The following is a 25,618-nucleotide window of genomic DNA, read 5'->3' as shown; positions in this document are numbered from 1 at the left end:
GATCAGCTTTTTCTTAGCAATAATACGCCTTTTAGAATTACATTCACAAAAAAAGTTTTGATCATGATTCATTTCATTCAGAAATGCATCTTCATTACAATTCTTATTTGTGGGGCACCTGGGTGACTCAGGTGGTTTAAATGGCTGCCTTCAACTCAGGTCATGATCCCAGGGTCCTGGGACCGAGCTCCCACACCACGTTCCTTGCTCAGTGGAAAGCCTGCTTCCCCCCCACTGCCTGCTACTCTGCCAACTTGTGCTCTCTATCATTCTGTCAAATAAATATAAATCTTTTTTAAAAAATAACAAAATAAAATTCTTATGTATAAATAATTTTTTGAAATTGTTTCTTAACTTATGTAGTAATAGCACTTTTAATGATGATTAAATCCAAAAGTAGTTGTTCAATACTTAGAAGTTTGTGGTAGCAGGAAATGTAACAGGTTTTTAAATTCCTATTTGTAGGCCTATTTTTGTTTTAGAGAAGTATGATAGAGTGATCAATGAAAGTGTTTGAAGTGTAGTAACATACTAGGATACGTAATAACATATGCGAGGATAAAACTTTGTAGGAAAAATTAAATAAATAAAAGTAAGAATACAAAGAGAAAAAAAAAAATGTAGGTTTCCAAACCTTAAAGGATAGCCAATTTGTTTATTTTTTAAATGAAGATGGGTATCAAATCATTAAGGAGTTTATGTTCCACAGGATACATTTAATGGAGTGATGTAAAATTATATTTTAGTAGATGCTGGAATGACATCTTTTGCAACTACTGAAACTCAGAATAAAAAAATGTACAGATAACACCCTTAAAAAGTTCACAGGGAAGGTTTTTTTTTTTTTTAATTTCATTCAGGGAATACACAGAATTTTATACTTGAAAGAAACATTAATGTAAGATAATTTTTAATAACACTTCTAACTGATCTGAGAAATTCTAATAAACTTGGCACCTTGGAAAATTAATTTTGCAGCTCACGATGACAAATTAGTACACTATGAAAACTGAAATTATCATGAGATTTGATCATGGTTTAATTAACTGATATACTGTAAGCTTAAAATTGTGTGAAGTAACTTATTTTATGAAATGCTTTTACACGGAAACATGGTTCCTGCTCTCCCACCCCAGTCACAGAGAGCAGCGTCTGAGATTTTCCGAAGCGATGCTCACTTCCTCAGGAGGTAGGCTCTGCTCCCCCTTCTTGGGGGAGGTGTGTGGCAGTGCGTGGGTGAAGGGTCTGGATGGGTGTGGGGGAGGGGCACACACCTGGCTCTGGAGCATGGCATTGCCTTTATGGTGCAGGTGTTCAGCAGCATCCGCGTCAAAATGATACATTCCTTTGTTTTCCTCAAAAAGCTTTCTATACTCGTGCTAAAATAGAGAACATGAACATACATTCAAAATAAAATAAAATAAAATAAAAGAGACCCATGAGAACAGTCAATACATAGGAGCGCAAACTGAAAAATAACAAGCCAACAACAGCTGCAAAGCTAACAAGTCTCATTGCTGCCCTTGTAGATGTCGGACACTGAGGGAAGCGGGCAATGCACCAGGGACCAGCAGCTCGAGGTGGCCCATGGGGGACACCCTAGAGGAACAGGGCACGATTAGCTTTAGCACAATGAAAAAGATGCTGGGGAGTGGCAACGGAAAAACCAGCCACAGGACTCATGCGAACAAGCGAGGTGGGCAAAATAAAGGTGATTTGTTCGGAGCTTATCCTAGAACAGAAGTGTGTTTGATAGCATCTACAAGAAGTAAAGGGAGGAAAGAAGAAAGAATGGAGTAAAGGAAAGATGTTCCGCACGAGGGCTCAGCCTTGAGGAAGACTGAAAGGGTGTGAGAAAAATAAGGGAGTGAGGATTAATTCAACTAATTTTCCTAAAAAGAGAGGGTAGGAGATATCTGGAAGAGAAACAGAGGGGTCTGGGTATAGTCCGTTGAATTTTTAAGGTGAAGAAATTGGATTAGGACTACGATTTAGAGACACAGACAAAGTGGTGAATTTGGAAGAGATGCTAAAACTGGCGACCGAAGGACACCGAGTACAACAGGCCACGAGGAAACAAAAATTGCTTTGTAATTTCTCTCACTGGAGACTGGACACTGCACTAGTTCACTTCTAGAGGTAAATGGTCACTCTCAAAGACTCAAGACTTGAGCCAAAGCTGGTTGCTCATTCAGCAGTGAGGATTTCAGGGGAAATGGCAGTGTTGCAGGATGTAGGGGGAGGTATGCTGCGTTTGAAAGGGAGCAGGAAAGAGCAGGCTGGAACAGAGCTGACCTTCAAGTCTTAGCAGATGCTCCAGGGATCTGAGAGTGAACCAGGAAGAGGCCCAGCGCCAGGGATGGGGAGCCTGGAAGGATGCATATGAGAACCACCGTTCCATAGGGACACAGCAACAGTCCCCAGAGGCACTTCTGAGATATTAGAGTACAAAGACATGTGTCTCCCAAAACTCTAGCCAGAATAAAGTGAGGGAGTAAAACACCCCAGGAAGCTCATGAAAATGTTCCCATAGTACATCTTGTCAAGAAGAGAACAGATTCTAAATTTCGGCTCCTCTGCTAATTAAATAACCTCAAAGAATAACAGTATACTTAGGGGCTTTATAATTTACTTAAAAGTTATTTTATAATATGTAAATAAAATAATTATGAATCAAACGTAACACGCTAGAATATACTCATATCAAGTTAAAATCAGAACTAGAAAAGCCCAGGATATTATGCCTGCAATAATGGAATAGACTCAGGGAAGGTCAATAAATACTGTCCCCAGTGATCTATTTTAGTGGCAGAGAATTTCAGAAACCGCTCTTTAAAAAACAAAAAACAGAACCTGTTTGAAGAAAGATCTGCAAAAGAATTTTCAAGACTTGCTGTTCCTTATGTAATAGTCTCTGTTGCCTCCTAGTGGGAATGACACAGAGTAACATGCAATACATATTTCACGTTAATGCAAAGTTATCAAAGAAATCGAAAGCTCTATTTTCCAGGGCAAAATGGTCCTTCAAAACTTTAATTAGTACAGCTGTTCAAACTCATAAGTACTAATTTTTTATTCTTACACTATGTGTTTTAAAAAAATGGTGATTTATTTATACCAAAGACATCTAGAGGTCTTTAAAAAACAGTCATTTATAACCAACTGACAACTAATTTTGGCAGAATGTCTGTTTATTAAGCACTTTCTTATTCAATCTTTGGCTAAAATTAAGTTGCCTTATAAATCAGCAAAATTCCAATTCTCTCCACATTAAAATTTTAAAAAGGGCAATTCTAATGTACAATAAATTTCAGCCAATGTATTATCATACATCTTTAATAAATAGATACCTCAGGGTAACATATCTGAGTCTTAAACTTTCTCTCCCATGAAGTAATTATTCAGTCACAATTTTTCTGTGAAGGAAAAATATCTATAACCTAGACAAAAGCACCATCTGAATCAAGACTTAAACTTTTAAAATGGCATATACAATAAATGTAATATATGTCTTTGCTGAGTTTCTCTGCTATCTATCTGTGATAGAAACAATTTGTATTAAGTTATAATTTTTTCACCATTATTATAAGAGAAAGGTCAGTATTTTTTAAGATCTTATGTATTTATTTGACAGAGAGAAATCACAAGTAGATGGAGAGGCAGGCAGAGAGAGAGAGGGAAGCAGGCTCCCCGCTGAGCAGAGAGCCCAATGCGGGACTCGATCCCAGGACCCTGAGATCATGACCTGAGCCGAAGGCAGTGGCTTAACCCACTGAGCCACCCAGGCGCCCCAGAAAGGTCAGTATTCTTGAAGATAATATTGCTTAGGAGAGGCGTGTATTCTTCCAACTACCAAATTTTTAAGTGACCACCATGATATTTTTCTTGTCTTATTTGCGCACAAATCCTCATGTTCTCAGGAAATTTAACTCAAGCACGGATGGAGAAGAGTCAAGGGCAGATGCGACTCAATGATCAAAATGGGATGGATGGCAAAAACTAAACGTGAAGAAAGCAGGCTCCGAGAATAGAAATGTACCAACATTTAGAAACATCCCTAGGGGTCCTAGAGGAAAATGTGAATCTGAAGGGACCACTTGAGGAGTGGAGGAATGTGTGCAGAGGTGGGGAGTGGAGGCTTGCAATGGCAAGAAGGATGAACAAAGTGGGCGGGCCCAGAGTCTAATTCCATGCCTGATAATCCTCCATGTCTCCTAGCCCACCCAACAGACACAGAGAATGACAGAGAGCTTTTCCTCCCAAGACCAGTGATAAAAGTCAGTTAATTAATTTTAAAATCTCTGAGAATATGAATTATTTACACACGTAATGCACTTCAAGAAGGATGACATCAGTTGAGAAAGGAAGATTACCAAATAATGAACAGAAGTTTCAACACATCAAAGCCAAAGGCAGACATTCTTAAACCTGAATTGAAGCTGTATCTCATTACTCAATAGTTCAGGAACCAGGTCTGGACTACAGATTTTTTTTTTTTTTTTTTAAATCCAGGACTGTGAGCATATCTCCTGAAGATAATTATTTTCACATTTCTTGCCCAACAGAATTTTCCATCTGATCGTACCTGGCCCAAAGCAGCTATTCAATACATCTGGATAATTCTGAGCAAGTGGGTGAGCGTGTGAGTCATTATGAAAATAGATGCAGAAAAAACGTGAGGTCAAATTATAGTTCATCGTCACCATGAGCCATTCTGAGAAGTCAGCAGTGGGGCACAGGTGAGCTGGGGTCATCACTTTTGAGAACCCACGGAGTCAGGATCCACACACATTAAATGTTTGAAACAGCATCCTGGAGGTGAGTTCTGATGGAATGATCACTTGGCAGCGTACACAAATATTTTCTTTAGGACATGAAAAAACCATTCACTCCCCCAATCGCTCTGAAGAAACTGGGGAAACCCTCACAAGTCTCAAAGTAGAGTGTCATGTGATGTGGGATTTATTTTCAGGAAAAATACAAATTAGACAAATTTGTATGTTACTGGGACCTAATCCCAGACACTCTGCTCCAGAAAAGAGCAGAGGGCATAAAAGAAGAGATCCTTGATTTAAACCTGACCGCCAAGTGGCTTCCATCTAACTGGGAAGAAGAAAGACAGAAAGAACACTTGTCCATGGGCTTTGAAGCATAGTTGTTTCAACGAGAGAGTTTGCACTGAAGAGATATTAAAGAGCCAGCGAGAAGCCCCTTCGTAGAGCGCAGCTTTGGTGGGGTTTAAGAAAGCAAGCCACTACTTTCCCAATGAGTTAGTTATTCAGGGAGGCGTGGCACTCTGGGAGGAAGCAGGTTGGCTCCGTGGAGACACAAGGCACTTTGAGTTGCCATCCAACAGACTTACTCCGCTGAGCATTTTGCTGGTTTTCAAAGCATGCTCTAAAAACAGGTTTGGGAGACCTGAGACTGGCTCGTGCATACTTTGAATGTCTTTCTTGTACTTCACCTATGAAAATAAACATGGAACAAAATACCATCTAAGAGAAGAAAAAGGTGCTTTTGCCTTATGGCCATCATTAATTTTTAATACATCATGAAGTACCAGGCAGTGGTAAATTAACAGGCAAATATACATGTAGCCACTAGGTGGTGCTCGTTTACCAGTGAATGAGTAAAAAAGTTAACTTCTGGGGACTTGCACATATTTTGATAATTGCTTTCATTGTTTACATATTTTAAAAGAGTGATGTTCACAGAATCAAGTAATTTTAATAGGCACTCTGTCTTCGAAACAAAAAATACCAGCTACTATATTCTTTAGAAATTACTACAGTATTTTAATTACATTTTGGAGCAATTTCAGGGCTTTCAGTATTTTTCATCCTATTGCCAACTTTTTTTTTTTAACCAGCTGTTTTGAAAATATAATAATATTAGTACTCATAATATTAAAATATTAATACAAAATATTTGACCACTTATTGTGTGCCAACACTTTTCTAACCACTTTACATGTAGTACGTATTCAATCTCCACAACAACCCTAGTGGAGAGGTATTTTAAGCATCTCCATTTTACAGATAAGTAAACTGAGGCACAGAAAGATGAAGGGATAATATTAGAGGATGTAGAACCGGATTCAAATCCTAGCTGTCTGATTCTAAACCTCCTGCTCCCAGGCTCCATGCTCTGGGTTCCTTTAAGTGTATTCCAACTCTATTTGCTTTACACTTTAACACACACACAGGATAAAAACAAAAGAAAAGGAAGCCGTTCTGATATTCCCAGTGATCCCAAAAGACCATTTCAATTGCTGGTAACAAACACAAGTGAGTTAAGGCACACAAATAACACATACTAAACATTAGTGAAAGTAAGAGATGCTGAGTCCCAACCACCTGGCAGGAGTTGAAAGGTTTAAGTGATCTAACAAAGCAACAGTTCAGCAATTCTTCATCTTAATACGTGTAAAGGGACTCCATATGTCCTTCAACTATAGCAAAGGGGTCTCTTTTCCCCGTTTCCATTTTCACACTCCGCCTAACTCTAATAAAAATTATAAGGCATCTTTTCTTGTAAACTGAAACTTAATTATTTAAAAAAAAAAACAGAATGAAATCAAATCTGTAAAGAAGTATTTCCGAGCATTTACATAAGGGATGGGAAAGAACCCATAAGCCATTACAAAGGGCAATTTCTAAATATCTCTTTATTATAAACTACCGTACACTAGGTTGTACTTTATAGAAGCCCAATTTCCTGGGCATAATTACATGAGTTAACTATTGTCACAACCACTAATTTAAGATACTACACACTACTTTTTTTGCCAAACTCTGTAATCTCTTTCTACGCTTGATCCCATATAATAGTTTTTATTAGCAATACTACTCCTACTGATTAACTAAATAGCAATCAGTAACCATTAATAGTAACTTACAATAATACGTTTTTCTCAAAAAAGCTTCAGGAAAATATGCTTCAGTGTTTTCAACTAAAATTACTTGGAAACTACATGATCTTTAGTAATTACAATACACTTGGGTTCTGAAAATACAAGAGTCAAAAGATATTTAAAAAAATTTTCTATGAGTCATAATTCCCGAATCACAAAGTAACTTACATCGCTCACCAGTGCGGTGGCAAGCTGACTTTGCCTAAAAGAAGCACTTTCCAGAGGATTGTAATGATGTTTCTTATCCTTCATTTCATTATCAAATTTTTCTTTGTATTTAACCTGCCATAAAAGGAAAAAAAAAAACAGGATAAATTAAATAGCACATTTATCTTTAAGGCTTCAGAATGACAGAGTTGACTTTTAATTAGATCAGATAAAAGCTACCTTAAAAACGAATGGTAGCAAAGTTTAAATTCCTGGTATTTTTTTTTTCCCCTGGTAAAGCTTAATTAGGCATAAAAAATTTTTTTATGCAAAAACAACCTCTGCTTGAACATTGATCATAAATGCAATTAGGCATGAACTCAAATCCTATTAACAAGAATTATACACTAAAATCTCAGGATTTTTAAATGTCAGTTTCCATTTCTGCACTCTTGTAATCTATGATCAATTAGAAATTGAGACCACAAATGAATGAAAGTCTATCACATTTAGAAAATGGAACCTGAGTCCCAGAATTTGAATATGAATTCTCCTGAGGGAATTATCCCAAATACAGGACATGGTTTGGACTACGGTTTGTTTGTTTGTTTGTTTTCTCATCATTTCTCATTTGTTCAAAAATTCATTTTTAGGGATTACATTTTCTGAAATGTCCTGAGTCTATTTAATGTGAATTTTTTTTCCTCTGCTTCAGCTCCCTACAGTTGTATTCAGCAGCAAACTATCTATAATATGCACCCTGAATTATTTTTTCTCCTTTTAACAGTAATCTTAGGGCAATCCAAGAAAGGATTATCCACTTATCCTATAGGACTATATAATTTTCTAAGAATAGAGAAATATGCAAATGTAGGTTGTGATAACTATCTGAAATGTAGATATAAATTCTTTACCAAAAACAAAAACCAAAAAACTAGTTACTCAAATCTCACAACCCCTTGGATGCCTGTCTCCAGGAAGAAATGCACAGACCACAACAGCAGAAATGGTTTATTCTCTTGTTGGATTTTTACAATATTACAATTCTCATCATATTTTGTGTTCTTACAGCATTCTCACACAATGCACCTTTATTCATACGTCTTACACCCAGGCCTGGAAGTAATTTTTATTAAGAAGCAATTTGGGAACACTTCACATTATCTATTTTAATCGAAATTATATTGGGTGATATCTTCCTCAAGGATACGCGTGTGACACCTGTGGGAGGAAGGCAGCTAGCGAAAATCTTGGGGGGAATACATTTGGAAAAGATTCCAACACGGCTTACAGGAAATATTTTCTGTTGCAGTTCGAATTGCTAATAATAGCTTTCTGATCTTCACATTGCCTTAAAAAACCCAAGCAAAACCTCCTTTATTCTAACTAGTTTGGAAAGGACTCTATAATATAAACAAGGAAAAAAATTCTGATTTTTGTAAAAAATACAGTATTTTATGTCTTGGAATCAGGAACAGGATCACCAATGAAAGAAACAAACTGAGATCTCATTCACAACTTTCCACAGTAGCGGGCACCACAGCCAAGGTTTTCCGGACCTGGTCCTCCCCTAAATACACAATTCCACTCCCTTTGCACTCTCCACATCCCTCTGCCAGCGCACTCTATACCCTATTTTAATCTGTGCTTCATCTCTCTAGGTTTTTAGTGTCTAAAGAATATTTACTTGACAATGAGAGAAGGCTCTCTTAACTGACTTCTACTTGAATGGCACTCCTGACTCAGCCAGATTCGCTAACACTCTCCACTTACTGAGCAAAACATTCTAACTGATGGCCTGGGTGCCCTGAACAAGCTCGGCAACTGGTAGCTATTTAACCCACTAACCCATCCAGCTAAGCAATCCTGGCTGGCAGCATCACATTTTTCCTTCAGTTATTCAAATTCTCCAACCTCGGCCACCATAAGCTTCTTAGCTAGGTCTTAGCTAAGTGGCAAAAAAAAAAAAAAAAAAAGGTTGTATCAGCCTTTCCTACTGTCTGCACACAACACGGACGGGGTGGAGCTTGGAAATTAACCCGATACATTCTCAACTGCCCTGAAACCCCACATTTGTTCCTCCCAAGTGAAGGTACGTTTCCAAAGAGCAGTCATTAATCCACAATGCAACGACTCATCCCACCTCATGGTAGGAGCTCAGGGCAGGCTTGGCATAATGAGTAGACACAAAAAGGAGTCATCAGTGTGGGCTGATGATTGCTTTCCAGAAGTCCATGAGGTAGGATGCATTCCTTCCTGAGGTTGGGAGCATGACCAAGATAGACCCTCTCAAGACTGGGGTCAGTAATCTTTCCAACAGCAAGTCTGACTTGATCACACTCGCTTAAAGTGGTTTAAAGACACCCCCAGCGCTTCTGCTCCCTTTAGCTGAGAATATAAATTTGCCAAAAGTCAGCTGAGTTTGTCCCTAACCCCGTTTATGCTAGCTCGATTTATCATAATCACATCACTTAATTTAATACTGAAAACACTGACAAATTTACTGTTTAAAAGAAAGGTGAAAACTATGTTATTTCCATGAGAGACTTAATGAGAGCAATTCCCTAAAAATAAATTGCTATCAAATTAAGGGTAGTCAGGACAACCGGGAAAGTCAGGAGCGGGATGTAAATAATGTAAAAGGTTCTGCAACTCAGGGAGATCGGCGGTGTGTCTTTGAGCGAAGTGTCTTTCAAAACGCAAATCACGGACCAATGCATTGTGATTATAGTTGGCGAGAAGTTTGCGATTATAGTTTGCGAGAAAAACAACACAAAACTCCAAACCGCAGCCTCATTTACCAAGAAAAAGACTTTTCACTATAATCAAAAGATTGGTGAATAAATGTACACCTATGTGTGTTGTATTAAACTGGAATATTAAGGTACGTGTCCGGTCTTTATAATTCCTCCTTCAACTGATTTCTTCATTTATCTGACTACAGCTCTGAATAAAAGGTTTCTACTAGATAGATAGATAGAGATAAAGAGATATAGACATTCCTCTAGACACACACATATATATAAATATGCATGTATGCATGCATATGTGTGTTTACACACCTGTGCCCACTAAGTCCCCATCTGTGAGCGAGGCCCCGGGGACATGCAATAAGAAATGAACTTGATCACGTCCAGGCATGCCTGGCGCTGGTTAAGCAGACGCTGGAAGGGTGAGCTGGCTGCGGCCACAAAGGGCAATGAGACCATGGACCGTGTTGTTGCAGACGCTCTTCAAGTCAGGGGAAATGAGGTATTTACGTTACAGCTTGAAGAGTGTGTGCTTCGTGAATGGAAGGGAGGAAAGGGCTGAGTAGGAGGCGTCCTGATGGCGTGTGCCCGAGGAACAGCATGTGGAAGGACCAGAGAGAGGCACGCACAGCATGGTCAAGGAATTTCAGAACACATGGGTGGCAGAGGTTGGGAGATTACAGGAGGGACTGGAGAGCTGGAATGATCAGGTCCTACAGAGCCTTGCAGCTGTCGTGGACCTTGGTCTTCATCCAAAGGCCAGTATGAAGTCCTTTTATGCATGTCTGTGACTTGAGCAGATTTGCTATTGGAAGGATCTCTGACCCCAGTCTTGACAGAGGGTATCTTGCTCACATTCCCAACCTCAGGAAGGAACTCCTCCCACCTCACGGTAGGACCTCAACACACACTCAGCGTAATGAGTGGAGGAAAAAGGAGTCGTCGCATTAAGGACTGATGATTGCTTTTCAGAAACGTGCTTTCTCTTGGGAAGAACACCGGCCAGGTTTCCCAGCAGGTGAGAACGTGTCGGGTTAATTTCCAAGCTTCACCCCCTCTGTGTGCCCTCTGCCCCTCGTGTAACTGCTGGCGTGCAGAGAGTAGGAGCGGTTCCCCGTGCGACAGATATAATCTGTTTCTGCCACTTAGCTAATAGATACTTATATGCGCTCACAGTGCCTGAGCTCGGAGAACATGAATAACTGAAGGAAAACTTGATGCAAGCCAGCACGGCATTGTTGGATTTTGATTAGATTTAAATAGTTCCATATAAGCAGAAGCCTGCGCTTTTTTCACCTGATGTTTTAAAAGATAAATTTATAGTAATACTACCCTGTTATTAAAGACGAGTTTTCCCTGGAAAGACTAGATTGGGCTATTTTCTAATTTTGGACATTTTTAGTTATCTGTGCATGTCTGCTCTCCCATTTGACAATGAGCAAGGAATAGATCTTTACTCCTCTCTTCATTCCTAGTGCCTGGCATAATGCTTTGAATAGATTTGACACTTACTATATATCCTTTAAAGAAATATACATTAATGATGAAAGCGATAGGCAAAGACTCTTATGGCTCATAGAATGAGTCACACCCTGAGACAGGTGTTGGAACTCCAATACTACTCCTCTAATTCTCCAAGTACATGTGCACACACGCACACACACACAGGCACTGTTAAATTGATTGGAACTATATCCCATTAGGAAGAAAAAGAATGTAAAAAGAAATGAAAAACAATAGATTTTAAAATATTCTATTGGGGGCACCTGGGTGGCTCAGTGGGTTAAGCCTCTGCCTTGGGCTCAGGCCATGGTCTCAGGGTCCTGGGATCGAGCCCTGCATCGGGCTCTCTGCTCAGCAGGGAGTCTGCTTCCCCCCCTCTCTCTACCTGCCTCTCTGCCTACTTGTGATCTGTCAGATAAATAAATAAAATATTTTTTTAAAAAATTAAAAAATAAAATATTCTATTGAATCTGCATTGCACTTTCTAGTTCCAGCTAGACTTTTATCCATTTGTTCATTCATTCATTCATTCATGCATACATTCATTCAAGAAATATTCATGTAATGTATACTCTTATGTCAGTTACTGGGCTCTACTGAAGAGACTGAGAATCAGCTGATAACTGTGTTCAAATACTTAAATTTAAAAAAGGCATTTGTTCTACTGCAGAAGGTAAAGTTGGTATTGTTAGGCAGAAGTTTTTGTCGAGATTTCTGCTGATTATAATGTAAAGAAGTTAAATTTCAGCTACCACCTGTAGGATGTGCAGAAATTATTCTGATGAACATTAGAAATGCTTTCCTGAAAGCCTTCTCTGACCTCCCAAAGCAGAATATGTACCATTGATAGATCTTTGAAACATCCCATGCTTGCCCCAGTCACGCATGGCTAAGGTTATCTGCTGCTGAACAAACACATGGAGGGTAACATTGAGAGGCAATTCTTTCACTGAAAAGTAGGGCCAGGTAACTCTATGATGTCTTCAAATTTTGATATAGCCTTACGATAGATTTTGATGAGAACTTTAGTTTTTTTCTTCATTCCTTCCCCGTATTTTTATCTATAATAATCATTCTAAAGTTTTAATTTCCACTTCAAAACCTCAATATTATTCTTTCTAAAATGGGGAAATACCCATTTTGAAGGATCATCTAAATATATGATTCTACTTTCAAAAATTATTAGGATCCTATCTGTTCAGGTGGTGTTTCCTGAGGCAGTCTCTGTATTCACCTCTATAGTGGGCGCTGGTTTTATTGTTCCTGAGGAAAACAAACAAACTCACATTTAGGTGACATAATCAGAAATGATCAAGTAGGCATTACTGAATACTAGAGATCACAGAATTGACGTTTTGGGGGGCTCTCAGGTAGCTTGGCGGGCTAAGCCTCTGCCTTCGGCTCAGGTCATGATCTCAGGGTCCTGGGATCAAGCCCCGCATCAGGCTCTCTGCTCCGCGGGGAGCCTGCTTCCCCCTCTCTCTCTGCCTGCCTCTCTGCCTACTTGTGATCTCTGTCTGTCAAATAAATAAATAAAATCTTAAAAAAAAATTCAATCCATTAAAAAAAAAAAGAATTGATGTTTTGGGGAAGAATAATAAAAATCCCAAATTCACATTCTTCCAAAATATGCATGGGAATTTGGTATGCCTCACATGTAGCAAGCATTGGTCAGCTTAGGTCCTGATGAGGGTGGACTGGGGCATAAATTACACTTCTTAGGAATAATTGGGTACATAAAATAAGCTATTCAGAACTAAATGCCATTCCAACGCAATATTCTCCTGAAAGTATTTAATAGAAGTCTGATATTTTTAAATTATAACAAATTATAAAAAAGTACTCTCTTGACATCACTAATTAAGCACAGAAGTAATGCAAATGATCCCAAAATTTGTGATTATATTTCATGCAAAATCATGGTTATGTCTGCCCGGAGGTTTGAAATCCATTCGCACCATTTTTTCTCATTCGCACCCTTAATTCATGATTCAAATACAGAAATGGATTACAAACTGTCTCAATATCAAACTGTCTCCCTCAGACTTACTGGTTTAACCAGTACATGACTCCTTTCTGGGGAAATTTATTTTTGAAGATTTCTACCACTATTATGCATTGAGCTCGACACCCTAAAACTTGAATTTTAAAAATCTGTCTAGTCTTTTCAGGTTATTTCTATAATATCATATTAGTTATTTAAAATATATCTGCCACTCTTATCCTTGTAATAAATGTAGTAAGAAGCAAAGTGCTGTAAAATTTATCTCTACGCTTGAGTACTCTGTGTGATCTAATTCAAAGATGCCTAAGGAACAAAAATGCAAGTGTTTCCCATTAATTAACCACAGAGTAAAATAACTGCATTACATAAAAAACACACTTGGCAGACTCTGACCCAACTGTTTCTTACCTCTTGCTGTAAGGTTTGCGTATTAAATGAGGTGAGAGAAGAGCCAACTGGTTTCAACAGGTCCCTCGCTCACCTCTGACTGGTTCATTCACTCGCTATACATACAGACCCAACATCCTATTTTCAACCCACACTTCACACATCTGAGTGTCTCTTTACCCACACTCACATCTCCAGAAGCAATGCATTCCCTTGACCAACTGGTTTCCCAAGACCATTTGAGAAAGGGAGAAATAGGTGTTGGGTTGGGTGGTTTTGCTATGGTTTTAAGATAAATGTTATCCCTTATGCTTAAGTCGATCCCTTTGGAAATAATTAAGTTTACTTACACTCGTGATTGATTTCATTTACATTATAAATATCATCAAATCTAATGATCTTGATGTTTACCAACTTTTTTTTTTAATTATAAGAAAGGTAGGGGCACCGGGGTTGCTCAGTCATTAAGCGTCTACCTTCGGCTCAGGTCATGATCCCAGGGTCCTGGGATTGAGCACCGCATCAGGCTCCCTGCTCTGTGGAAAGCCTGCTTTTCCCTCTCCCATTCCCCCTGTTTGTGTTCTCTCTATAGCTATGTCTTTCTCTGTCAAATAAATAAATTAAATCTGCAAAAAAAAAAAAAAAAAAAAAAAATATATATATATATATATATATATATATATATGGTATAGAGGATCCTAATCCTAAAAGTTTTTAAGGCATTTTAACATATTTAGCAAGGCTTTCAGAGGCCCACACTTGGAGAAAACAATGGAAGAGTTAAACTACAATAATATCTCTTAAATTCATTCCTCTTAACTATTTCTGGACAACGCAGTGTTCCAATGATCTGAAGCCTGACTTCTAAACTCTGTAGTTCAAAGCTTCGCCACAAGGGGCACTGGGCTTTGCAGCACCACCTATGGATCAGATTCAGAGAGACAGAAAAAGGCAGAAAAAAGCAGACCCCAAAGGACATCTTTTCATCACAGCCAGAGAAACAATTGTTAGGAAGAAAATGGAAACTTTGATGATATACCTTAATTATCGGAAAAAATGGAAAGTAAACAAATAACACAATGCCACATCCCTAAACCTCCAATTTTGGATGAAATTGAACTAAAAGCTGTCAAAGAAGACAGTATAACTAGATTTTTATGTAGAAGTTGCCATAAAATTAATAGTATTTCCAAGTCTGAATTTTACACAAAATCATATCACTGTCCTTATTTCTGCAACAAAATAACACCTTACTGATTTTGCACCGTGAATGAGCTAGAGATATGTGTTTAATTAATTGGTCTATGTATATTTACAGAGGTCCAGTCTGTGCCATTCTATAATGATGAATTAAACACATGTCAACCGTGTCCCCAGGAAGCCTGCTGTGTGGTAATAAAGGAGATATTTAAAACATACACATATAGGTCACCTGGGCGGCTCAGTCGGTTAAGTGTCTGCCTTTGGGGTCGTGATCCTGGGGTCCTGGGATTCAGCCCATCAAGCCCACATCAGGCTCCCATCTGCTTCTCCCTCTCGCACTGCCCCTCTCCCACATTCGTGCTCTCTCTCCCTCAAATGGATAAATAAAATCTTTTTAAAGAACATAAACACATATATAAATATGACTAATATAAATTGTATTAAGAATAATAAAGAAAAAGCACTGAGAATAAAGGAATACAATTTCAATTGGCAACTCAAGTACACGACCTTGAAGCCAATACTTGGGTGTAAAGAGGTTGGTTGGGAGAGCGCTTGCCAGGAAGGGAAATGGGAGATTCTCCAAACCAATTAACATTCCCATTCAATTTGAGGACAATATTTATAATTAAATTTTAATGGCAATCTAAAATGTACTTTTTATGTTTCAAACCCATTCTTATCAATACATCACATGCAATTTTAGAACAAACACTAGTTATTATAAATACAAAAGTTTCCTTGATGTTATAAAACTAAAAGAATTCCATTCAGCACAGAGACAAATTTCCAGTAATAAATTAAAACGATATATGAATATATTAACAAATTAACTGCTCTTGGAAGAATTAAGATGATGGCTTCAACAGTTACTCCACTAACATTTAAGATACTTGTAAATACACCAATCTCATTATCTTGGCAGATGAGATTTCACTTTAATTTTTTTACTGATTTTTCTCTTAATTACTTGACCGTAATGTTATGTGCCTTCTAAGTTTAAACAAGGAAACTAGAGGGGGGCAACTGGGGGGACAAATCTATTGTACAAATTAGCAGGAAAGGTTTTGTGTTTCTGTTACCTTTTCTGGGTTCAATCCCACAGAGCATAATTTCCTGGTAAATTGGGAGAATTCTGCCCCTTGGTTTCTTGTTCTCAGCTCTTCGTCAGGCAGGTCTTATCCCCACAAACCTCAAGTGCCTCCTCACTTCTCCCTCCCTCGTACAGTGCTCCTGGTACCATCTGCTCTTCCGTTCCTGCCCCTGCCCCCAGGTCCCCTGCTCATTGCCATTGCTAAGTCACTTCCCTCCTGGGTGTTTCTTTGCCTTTGAGTGCTCCTGTATTCCCAATCCAACATTAGGTTAGGAGCAAAAGAATATGTATGTGGTCTTCAGAGATGCCAATGAAAATAATAAACCATAATTTCCACCCTTGTCTCTAGTTCATATACCTGAAAATACAAATGGAGCATATCAAGTTCATTCCAGAAGTCCTATATGTTCACCTGCCCACTTTTCCTTTCTTCTGATGAGTTTTTACACTCAAAATGCAAAAATGTCGTGGAAAAAATAAAGATGATAGATACAGTGTAACTTGCAAATTACAACCTGCTTAGGTATTTGATCATTCAGTTGCTAAAGGATTTGGATTTTCTTCTTTTTTTTTTTTTTAAGACCTCCCTAAAAACCAAGATTGGAGCGAAGGGTAGGATTTCTGGTAACTGAATTTGAAATATCAAAAGAAAAGCTCAAATACCAAAATTTTCTGCTAAAAACTCTCAAATAAGATCATAAAGGAATGACTTGCAGACTGGTATCTAAAGGCCAGTGTGACTATTCCTGCTTCAATCTGGGCGTAAATTCCTGCAAAAAGGCAGGAGTGGAAAGCTATTCTGAATATCGGCAGTTAAAGTAGTCTTGTGAAGTAACAGCACGTTTCTATGAGCCGGACAGCATCTTAACCCTGACGACAAGCCTAAGAAGGAGGTATTGCAGTCGTTCCCATTTTACAGATGAGGCTGCTGCATATGGAAAGATTGTCCAAGTTCCCTCAGCCAGCAAGAGGCAGAACTAGGAGTTTAGCTCAGGCAGTCCTGCTCTGGAGCCCATTTTCCCAACCCCTCAACCAAACCGTAGAGTTTTTCTAGAATATGCTGCTTCACTTATACAGTCGAGGGGAGGTCTTTGTCCCCAGAAGAGACTGGAGAAGAGTTGCCAAATGTACGCTGCTCTGCCCTGCTTCTTCCAACAAGTGTTTTTTGGCATGAGTGGAGACCCCAGGAGCCCCTGCCCACCTCGGGTCCCAGACAAGCACATGTCCCCAGGCTCTCAGCACATCCACAGGCTCCTGAATCATATAGTTGTTTTGTAAGTAAAAGGGCCTTATACATCATAAAACAATGGGTATGAGGCACACTGGCATTCAGGAGTCTCTCATTCACCCTCCTTGTTCATCTTCACCCCACAACCAGCGAGTTGTCCCAGCTTCTTAGCACGCCAGCTGTGGACCAAGATGGCGGCCTCCCAGCTGGCCTCCGGGACGCTGCCTCTCATGAGGCTTTGTCTCCTGCACAGTGCTGCCACGCTAACCTCCCTTAAGTAATATCTTCTTTACAATGCTTCTCTGCTCAACATTTTCTGTGACAATCCATTTCCTACCTGAAAGTGGAGGGTACTTGAAAGATTATAGTTAAAATGGTGAGAAGTTGCAGTGGTGACTCCATTTCCGAATTTAACTCTACAATACTCCCAATTACTACAACTGAAATCCCTTTTTCTTCTTTACCTTTTTTTGTAGAGAACACATTATTCCTATTCTGCTCCATAAATATGGCCCACAGTCCAGATGAATACAACACTGACCCATTCACTGTCATCACAGCATCTCAATTCCTCCCGGATTTCCTTGTATATTTACGACTCCCCTGTCCCTGCTGAGAAGCCTCTGCTGTCTCTCAGACAGCTCTTCTCTGTCCTGCACATTCCCAACCTTTATTTGGGGCCTTCCCCTCAGCAGACTTTCCAGTCCATCTTAGCTCAAATCTATCTGTTACACCAAACCCTTCCATCTACACAACCCTCACTGATGTCCTTTTCTCCACACTCACCGGATGTGACAGGTGTACATGCTTTACTGGCATTTCTCTTTCTGCGAATAAATCTGAACATCCTTTAAAATGTTTATTGACTATTTTGTAATTATGTTGCCCTTTATAACTGCTCATTCATCTCCTCTACTTATGTTTCTACAGGGCTTTTTAGTCTTTTTCTTTTCACTATTAAAGAACTTTTGTATATTCTAGATATGAAAATGTTCTTATCATTTGCATTACAAGTGCTTTTCCAAATATTTGAAGACAGCAGCTCTTCTTTCTACATTTTACACTTGATCTTAGCCAAAAGGCCGAGAAGCGATCTTCTTTCTACATTTTAGAAAGCTTTTCTCAGACCCTTCCTTCTCCATAGATAATCTAATATACTTAATTTATTCAAATATTTAATTTATTTCAAAAAAATTTTTTTAAATTTTGTTTAAAAAGTCTCTTTGGATTCTAGCTGGAATTGCACAGTTTTTTTGTTTTGTTTTTAGAAAAAACTTTTTAATTTTTTTTTTTTTAAGTGAACTCTACCCCCAACGTGGGTCTCAAACTCATGACCCCTAGATCAAGAATTGCATGGTCTACTGACTGAGCCAGCAGGGGGCCCTTGCATGAAATTTTAAAATTAATTTTGGAAGAATTAACATTTCTATGATACTCCCGAGCTACAGCACAGTTGGTTTTCTCATTGGTTCAGGTATCATTTCACGTTCTTCAGTCCGATTTTATAGTTTTCCTCATTTACACCTCTCCATTTTGAAATGTCATCCAACTTTTGCAACTTGAGGAATGTGTATTTTCAAAGTTGAAAACACCATAACTGTATAAAGGTTGCTTTTGATTCTATTATTATTAACTTGGCAAATATTATCATTTTCCATTGAAAGAGTCTAAATTCTATGGTCAGGTATGTGTAACTATCCTTTTATGGCTTCTAGATCTCCAGTCTTTTTAAGACCAAATCTGTCACCCCTATGTGGTATATATATATTCTCCTGGGTTTTCTTTTAGGATTTTAAAATTATTTTATTGTTTCTATTCCCATCTCTAATCCATCTGGAATTCATTTTGTATATAGGTTAAGATTCAGGTCCAATTTTATTTTTACCCTGATGGATGGACAGTTATGTCAGCACCATTTATGAACTAATATAACTTTTTTCCCACTGACTTGAACCAACACTTTCATCATATATTAAATTCTTATACATATTGAACTCTATTTCAGGATTCCCTATTCTATCCTACTGATCATTTTATCTCTTACTGTACTAATCCCATATTGATTTAATTTCAGTGGCTTTATATTATGTTATGGTAACCCATAACTTAAGTTTTCCTTCACTGGTCTTCATTTTCATACTTCTAAAGGCTCTTCTCAGGCATTTCCTTTCCATTCAAACTCTAAGATCATTTATCCATATACTTTAAAAAATCTATTGGCTTGTAATTGAAATTGCATGACATTTGTATATTAATTTGGGGAGAATCACCATTTTTATCTACCGAGACATTCAGCCAAAAACATGACATTTCTATACTTTTTCAGATCTTGTTTGATGTTCTTCCATAAGACTTCAAAGTTTTCTTCATTTGCGTCACCTCTTTCTTATTTTGTGACTAAACTAGAGCATATGAAAGTCGATATTTTACTACCTAGTTAAAAACTGTATGTATAGGTGTATAGATAAACAGCAATCTAATTATCTATCTAATCTAATCTAATTGATATCATGATTGCTGAATTCCAGAAATCCTAGGAAATGTGACAACACGGCTAACCTCAATGAAAAAGATTAGACTTTGAGCCAGGAGAAAACTTTGTTTTACGCTTAAAACCGGACTCCTTTTATCTCTTACTAAAACTTGTAATTATTGCAATCCTATCTGAAATGGTTTCAGAAACATAATCCTTGCATATTCTTGCAATTAAAGATATTATCTAAAATGAAATAGTTTCCTGTGCCACTAGAAACAAAATCTCTGAATAAAATCATTGTGGAATCACCACTAGAGTCTTACTTGACTAGAAAGTTTAGAAGCTTCCACAGCATGTTCAAAATCTGGTCTTCCAAGCACAGCAGGCTCTTTATTCATTACTCCTTGCCCTTTCTTGTACTCTGCCTAAAATGAATAAATAAGAGAATGTTAAATATTTCTACTTCCCAATGAAGAATTATATTAATATTAGCTGAAAAAATTATAATAGACCCTCAGTCCATAAAAAAAGCATTTTTTACAACTCACCAAATGCTAAAATGCAGACTGGTAGAGCAGAAATTGACTTTGAGTAGTTATGTAAATAAATTCAACCTTTTTTGTAGTAAAATAATTACTAAATTTGAGTCTATGTACCCTGTCCTCATCATTGTGCTGATGCATAAACACTGAAAAAAATTAGGAGAAATTTCTGGATAATTGAGACCCTGCCTTCTGCAGACAGATAGCCTGTATGGTTCCTTTCACCTTAGGAACTGATCTAACCCCGTTTGGTTAGCATCAAGTTAAATCTTGTAAATAGTTATTAATTTTGAAGCACGTATAGTCTCTGTTATTCAAACATTTGGTTTGTGTGAAGTCATCATTTTTAACCAGGCTGTAACATATATTTAATTAAAATGGTATTAACCAATAAGGATATATTGGAGAAGATATAACAAGAAAACAGTCAACATGTATAGAAAATGTACAAGGGTAAATGGTGACAAAAAAGAATCTGCACAATTAACAGTAACACAATGGGAACACGGCCAAATGAAGTTCGTTGGGACAGGGTAAGGTGAGAGACCAGACGACTAACAAAACTGACTTTCAGACTGAGGCATCTGAATGTTACCTTATACCCAAAGAGCACTTACTTCTCTAAAAGTATGACAGCATTAGCCAAAGTCAAGGCAAATTTGAGCAGTTTCTGCATATACCTGAATAACTTACACAGTCAAAGGGGTAGTTCAGATAAAAAACTTGAGGTATCGTGAATTCAGATTGATTAATTTCATTAATTAAATTAACCAGTCAACCACCAAAGCCACGTGTCGTCTCTGAAAAAATAAGAAATCATTTCTGCTCAAGATAAGAAAGAGAGATTACATTGCTTATGAGCTTGGAGAGCTGTGTTGCCATCTTGATGTCTGGTCTGTTGAGATCCGCACTGTACGTGTGGGCGTCCTGCACATCTTTTCTATAAGAAATCTGATCAAAGAGACAATTTTGATTGAAAGAAAAAGAAAGAAGAAATTAATCATGTTTCAGGGCTACCAATCTCAATGTTCATCACATCAATTATTCTTGCCATCATCATCTTAGAGAACCCAGCGACCATAAATTGTTTTTTAAATTTTTTGTATGCACAACATTTATTTGAATAGATACATTATTTTTTTTCTACCATGCCTAAGTCTCACTAGCATTATTACGTGTGAACTGGAGTCATACAATCTAAAATTTGTGAGCCCAAGACTTCAGCACAAAACCAGTCTTAGAGAATCTTATGGAATTCTTCGTGAATTATCACCTGAAAAGCGTGTCATTGCATGTAAATGTGTATGTACATGTTCACATACAGAAAATCCCCAGCGAGGGCTGTAACTTGCCCATCACACAGTCTCGACCCCCACTGGATGTAGGATAAGCCCAGCACATGAGTGTAGAAAATCACTTCCTGGGGTGAGGGCACGTAAAGCTCCTCTCTCCAGCTCTCTTTTTCTTTTTCTGACTGGACTCTTAAAATGCCCATGTCTGGCAAGTCTAGTCATGAGTACTGATGTTTTTATTACCTAGCAAATACCATCGCAATGACTTGAGCCTCCGAAAATAAAAGCAATGACATTAAGGAACATTCATTCTCTGAATGCACGAGATACAATCAAACCAAAGTGTGGAAAATAGACATTTCAACAGAAAAAATACATGTACATTTTACCAAGCATACTTAAAATGATGGTGGTTATTTAGATTAACACGACTGACAAACAGGAGGAGAAACCAGATGAGAACTGGTGTAACGTCCCACAGTCAACACCTCACCAGTCTGTCCGTTTCTCTGCCTCCTGAGCTCAGTCATGAGCTGAAGGAGTATTCATCTATTTTCCACCTGAAAATAGATAATTATCACCAGGGGCTGGTCGATTTGTCCATTACATTAGTTCTATTAAAGTTCTAAGGCGGGTGCCTGGGTGGCTTAGTGGATTAAAGCCTCTGCCTTCAGCTCAGGTTATGGTCCCAGGGTCCTGGGATCCGGATCACTGCTCGGCAGGGAGCCTGCTTCTCTGTCTCTCTCTGCGTACTTGTGATCTCTGTCTGTCAAATAAATACATAAAATCTTAAAAAAAAAAAAAAAAGAGTTCTAAGGCAAAGAGAGATTTTTAGGACCCCCCTTCATTTTTTCAAGGCATACAAAGGTAGAACATAGAAACGTAAAACTGGACAAGCATACAAAATGCACTATTAATTATATTTGCATGAAACAAGTATTTCTAATATTGCCTGCAAACTTTCTACAATAACATCATCTAAGGTGCTTATTCAGAAATTAGATTCCAGAGGTCCATCCCCAACCTTACATAGCAGAATTTCAGCTATGTAAGGGGCGGAAGAATCTGCATTTTAATGAATTCTCCTGTTGATCAATATGAGCCGGTGTGTGTTCTAGATAATATCAACGTATCTGGTTATTTTCCTTTCAGTCTTGCAGAGTTAAAGAAAAAAAAATGTACTTTCTTACTCCTTTCAAAAATATCAGGTATAAGAAATGAAAAGCTCCCTACGCATTCTATTATTTTATTTCAGTGAAATATTTATATATATTTCTATTTAGTCCTGTAAGGCCTTGCATTTGTCTCACCACCATGACTGTTTTTTAAACAGTGTTTATAATCATGCATCTGTCTAAAAAGTGAACACAACTTCAACAGAATTAACATAATTTCAGCAAGAACATCTGTTTTCCTCAGCATTTCTGTTCTCATAGGCTTCACCTTAACAAATAATTCAGGTAAGTTTTGTGCACCCAGGTAGCAAAGGAAACAGGAAATTGGGCTGAAAACTGAGTTATATTGTTGGGTGAATTTTTTAAATCTTTAAGGATGTAAAATTAAGCCAATTTCATTGGCTTCAAATAACCACAGGCTCGTGCACCGAGGGCCAGCCGACCCCCCCACCCCCCTACCCCCCTACACCCCTGCCTGCACCCAGTTAAACACAAGCTGTATAAACAAAAAAAAAAAACGGACTCTCAGGTGAAAACAAACCAAAATTACTACCCACCTACAAGACTAACTGTTCCTAAGTTACTGCATTCATACGGAAACCACAGGGGGGTAATGTCTTTTTGTTTAGAAAAGAATGAGGATAAAAATGGAAACCCTTACTTTTTGAAAAGAGCTGCAACCTTCCAGAAATCTCAGCTTCGCCTGGGTTATGTAATTATATGCTGCTCAGCCTAATGACTGCATGAAGAGAGGTGAGGGGCACAAAGGCGGCAGGAGCAGGACTCTGAATAGGGCCCCATCATCCATGTAAATTGCAAATTAGAGGCCGGCATATGTGACTCAAAACAAATATTAAGATTGACAAGAGCTGCAAATTCAAACAAGCGGACACCACAGAGCCACACAGGAGAACAGCCCGGGAGCCCCGTCACAAGCCAGATCTTCCAGAAGACCACCGTGCACGGGGACATCCCGCAGGAACGAGGCTGTCCATGGAGAGGCACAGGGCCGTGGGCTCCTGGTCTTCCCTATCTGCATGGAGGTCTGAACTGGGCGGTGCGGCAACATGGCTGCCTGGCGGACCGCTCATCTTCCTCCTCCTAACCTGGGTCTGAGGGGAGCTCGCCTGACATTTCTCTCACGTCTGCAATATGTCTTTGCTTCGTTCTGCAGTCTGTCAGAACCCAGGAAGAATAAAAATGGCACATGGCAGAAGAGAGATGTGGCAGGGGAAGGTCAAAGAATACATATATTTTTTTCCTATTTCCTGAATAAATTCAACCCCTAAGTGCTAACTGTATTGGCACAAGGGACCGGCGTCCATCCTTTGGGCTGTCTTCTCTTGACAAGATGGTGTCCTGTACAATACTGCTGAATAAGAAGAGAAAAACAGACTCATCATTGACTCTCAAGCTTGCACCCATCTGGGGCTGATGTTTTTCATCAGCCCCAGATGGGTGCAAGCTTGAGAGTCACTGATGGATTTTGTCTTACTTTACTTAACGTCTCGTTCCCTACTGCATCCTTGGAGGACAGAAGGAAAAAGCAGGAGAAGGGAGATGGAAGAAAAAAGAGAGGAAGAGGGGGAAGAGAAGAAATCATGACACCAGTAATAATCGCCACTTTGGACCATTTACTAAGGGCCGACTAGCATATTAAGGATTTGACATTCACTGCCTCACTCACGCATTTCTTGAATGGATGACTAGAAGAATTTACCTTCCTTACACCAAGTTCTGTCTACTACTCTTCTATTTCAAAATGTTTCTTAATTCTTAACTATTTATTCTCATTAATGAACATTAGAGTAACTCCAGTCAGTTCCACAACAGAAACACATGGAAATTTAGTGAGCATTACAACTCAACCTACAAAACAACTCCGGGAAAAATCTCTCAATACTATTTCAGTGTGTTCCCAAGAGAAGTAGGTGTATTTCCCCACTTCTTTAAACCTTGTGTTATACCTTCCATGAAGTTTCCTCATTCCCTTCTAGAGGTCCCACACAAGGCCATAAAGTAATTATCATAAGGTGACCATTTCCTTATACCTTGATCTCATATCCAAGATTAACTACTTTTTCTTTTTAATAACATAACAAAATACAATCTTATCTGTAAAGACTGATTTTAGTTTCTTTCTCAGGAACACCTGAAATGATTACCCTACATGCTTGATCTCTTCCTCCCCCCCGCCCCCCACATTAAATTTCTTTCCTGTCCCTTTTCCATTTATCTGGGTCATTTCCCTAAGGTATGCCTTTGTAATGGACAGGTGTAATTTTTGTATCCTGGGGTTTTTTATTTGGAAACTGCTCTCCCTCACTCCAGGTGATTTGGTGGGCTATATCCTAGGCACCCTACCTTCTTGGTGGCAGGCGTGGTCACATGACAAGCTCAGCAATCAGACATCTCATTCTTTCAGAAACCATGATCAGTAAGGGAGGCAGACACAGCACCCAGGGAGGACCAGAGTCACTGATGGATCTCCGGCTGGGCGGGGGGGGGGGGGGGGGGAGAGCTGCTGTCCTTCCCTCTGGAATCAGCGGCTCTAGGGATAATTTAATTTTGGAAACACCAGCCGTCATCCTGAGACCACCTAGACAGTCTGTCTGAAAGCAAAGCCACGCAGTGGGGAGACAGAAAGAGCCCCATGGACACTGTGAGCCTCTGGATCCTGTTACCTCGAAAGGTAACTTGAACTTCCAGTTATGTAAACCAATAAATTCTCATGTTTTCCTTAGCTAACTTGAAATGGAGTTCTGTTGCTAAACCTAGAAACTCCCGATTAACACAGTCTCCATCTCCGGTTTTTCTGCCGTGTCAAATCTGTTCTCCATTGCTTCCAATAAAGATATTAATTCTATCAAATCTGTTTTTGAATTTCTTCCTTGTCTCACCACG

General features: G+C 38.7%; 1 protein-coding gene across 14 annotated transcripts in view; it reads right to left on the bottom strand.

The window, feature by feature from the left end:
• The window catches only part of NEBL (nebulette), a 363,452-nt gene that overhangs the window by 62,876 nt on the left and 274,958 nt on the right, over positions 1–25,618 (bottom strand). For 11 of the 14 annotated variants that reach the window (XM_013058907.2, XM_045085003.1, XM_045085004.1 and 8 more), the window contains 5 exons: positions 21,097–21,198; positions 20,029–20,130; positions 7,082–7,195; positions 5,363–5,464; positions 1,275–1,379 (listed from right to left, as the gene is read on the bottom strand). The exons of 2 other annotated variants lie outside the window; for them this stretch is intronic. In XM_013058907.2, the coding sequence (XP_012914361.1) occupies positions 1,275–1,379; positions 5,363–5,464; positions 7,082–7,195; positions 20,029–20,130; positions 21,097–21,198 (525 nt within the window). The remainder of the gene's footprint in view (positions 1–1,274; positions 1,380–5,362; positions 5,465–7,081; positions 7,196–20,028; positions 20,131–21,096; positions 21,199–25,618) is intronic. One more of the 14 variants, XM_013058905.2, reaches the window with a different exon arrangement.

The sequence above is a fragment of the Mustela putorius genome, unplaced genomic scaffold, assembly GCF_011764305.1.
Source record: "Mustela putorius furo isolate JIRA1106 unplaced genomic scaffold, ASM1176430v1.1 tig00000827_pilon_pilon_pilon, whole genome shotgun sequence".
Lineage (NCBI taxonomy): Eukaryota > Metazoa > Chordata > Mammalia > Carnivora > Mustelidae > Mustela > Mustela putorius.
Note: the sequence above shows the minus strand (reverse complement) of the source record. Positions and strands in the feature narration are given on the sequence as shown.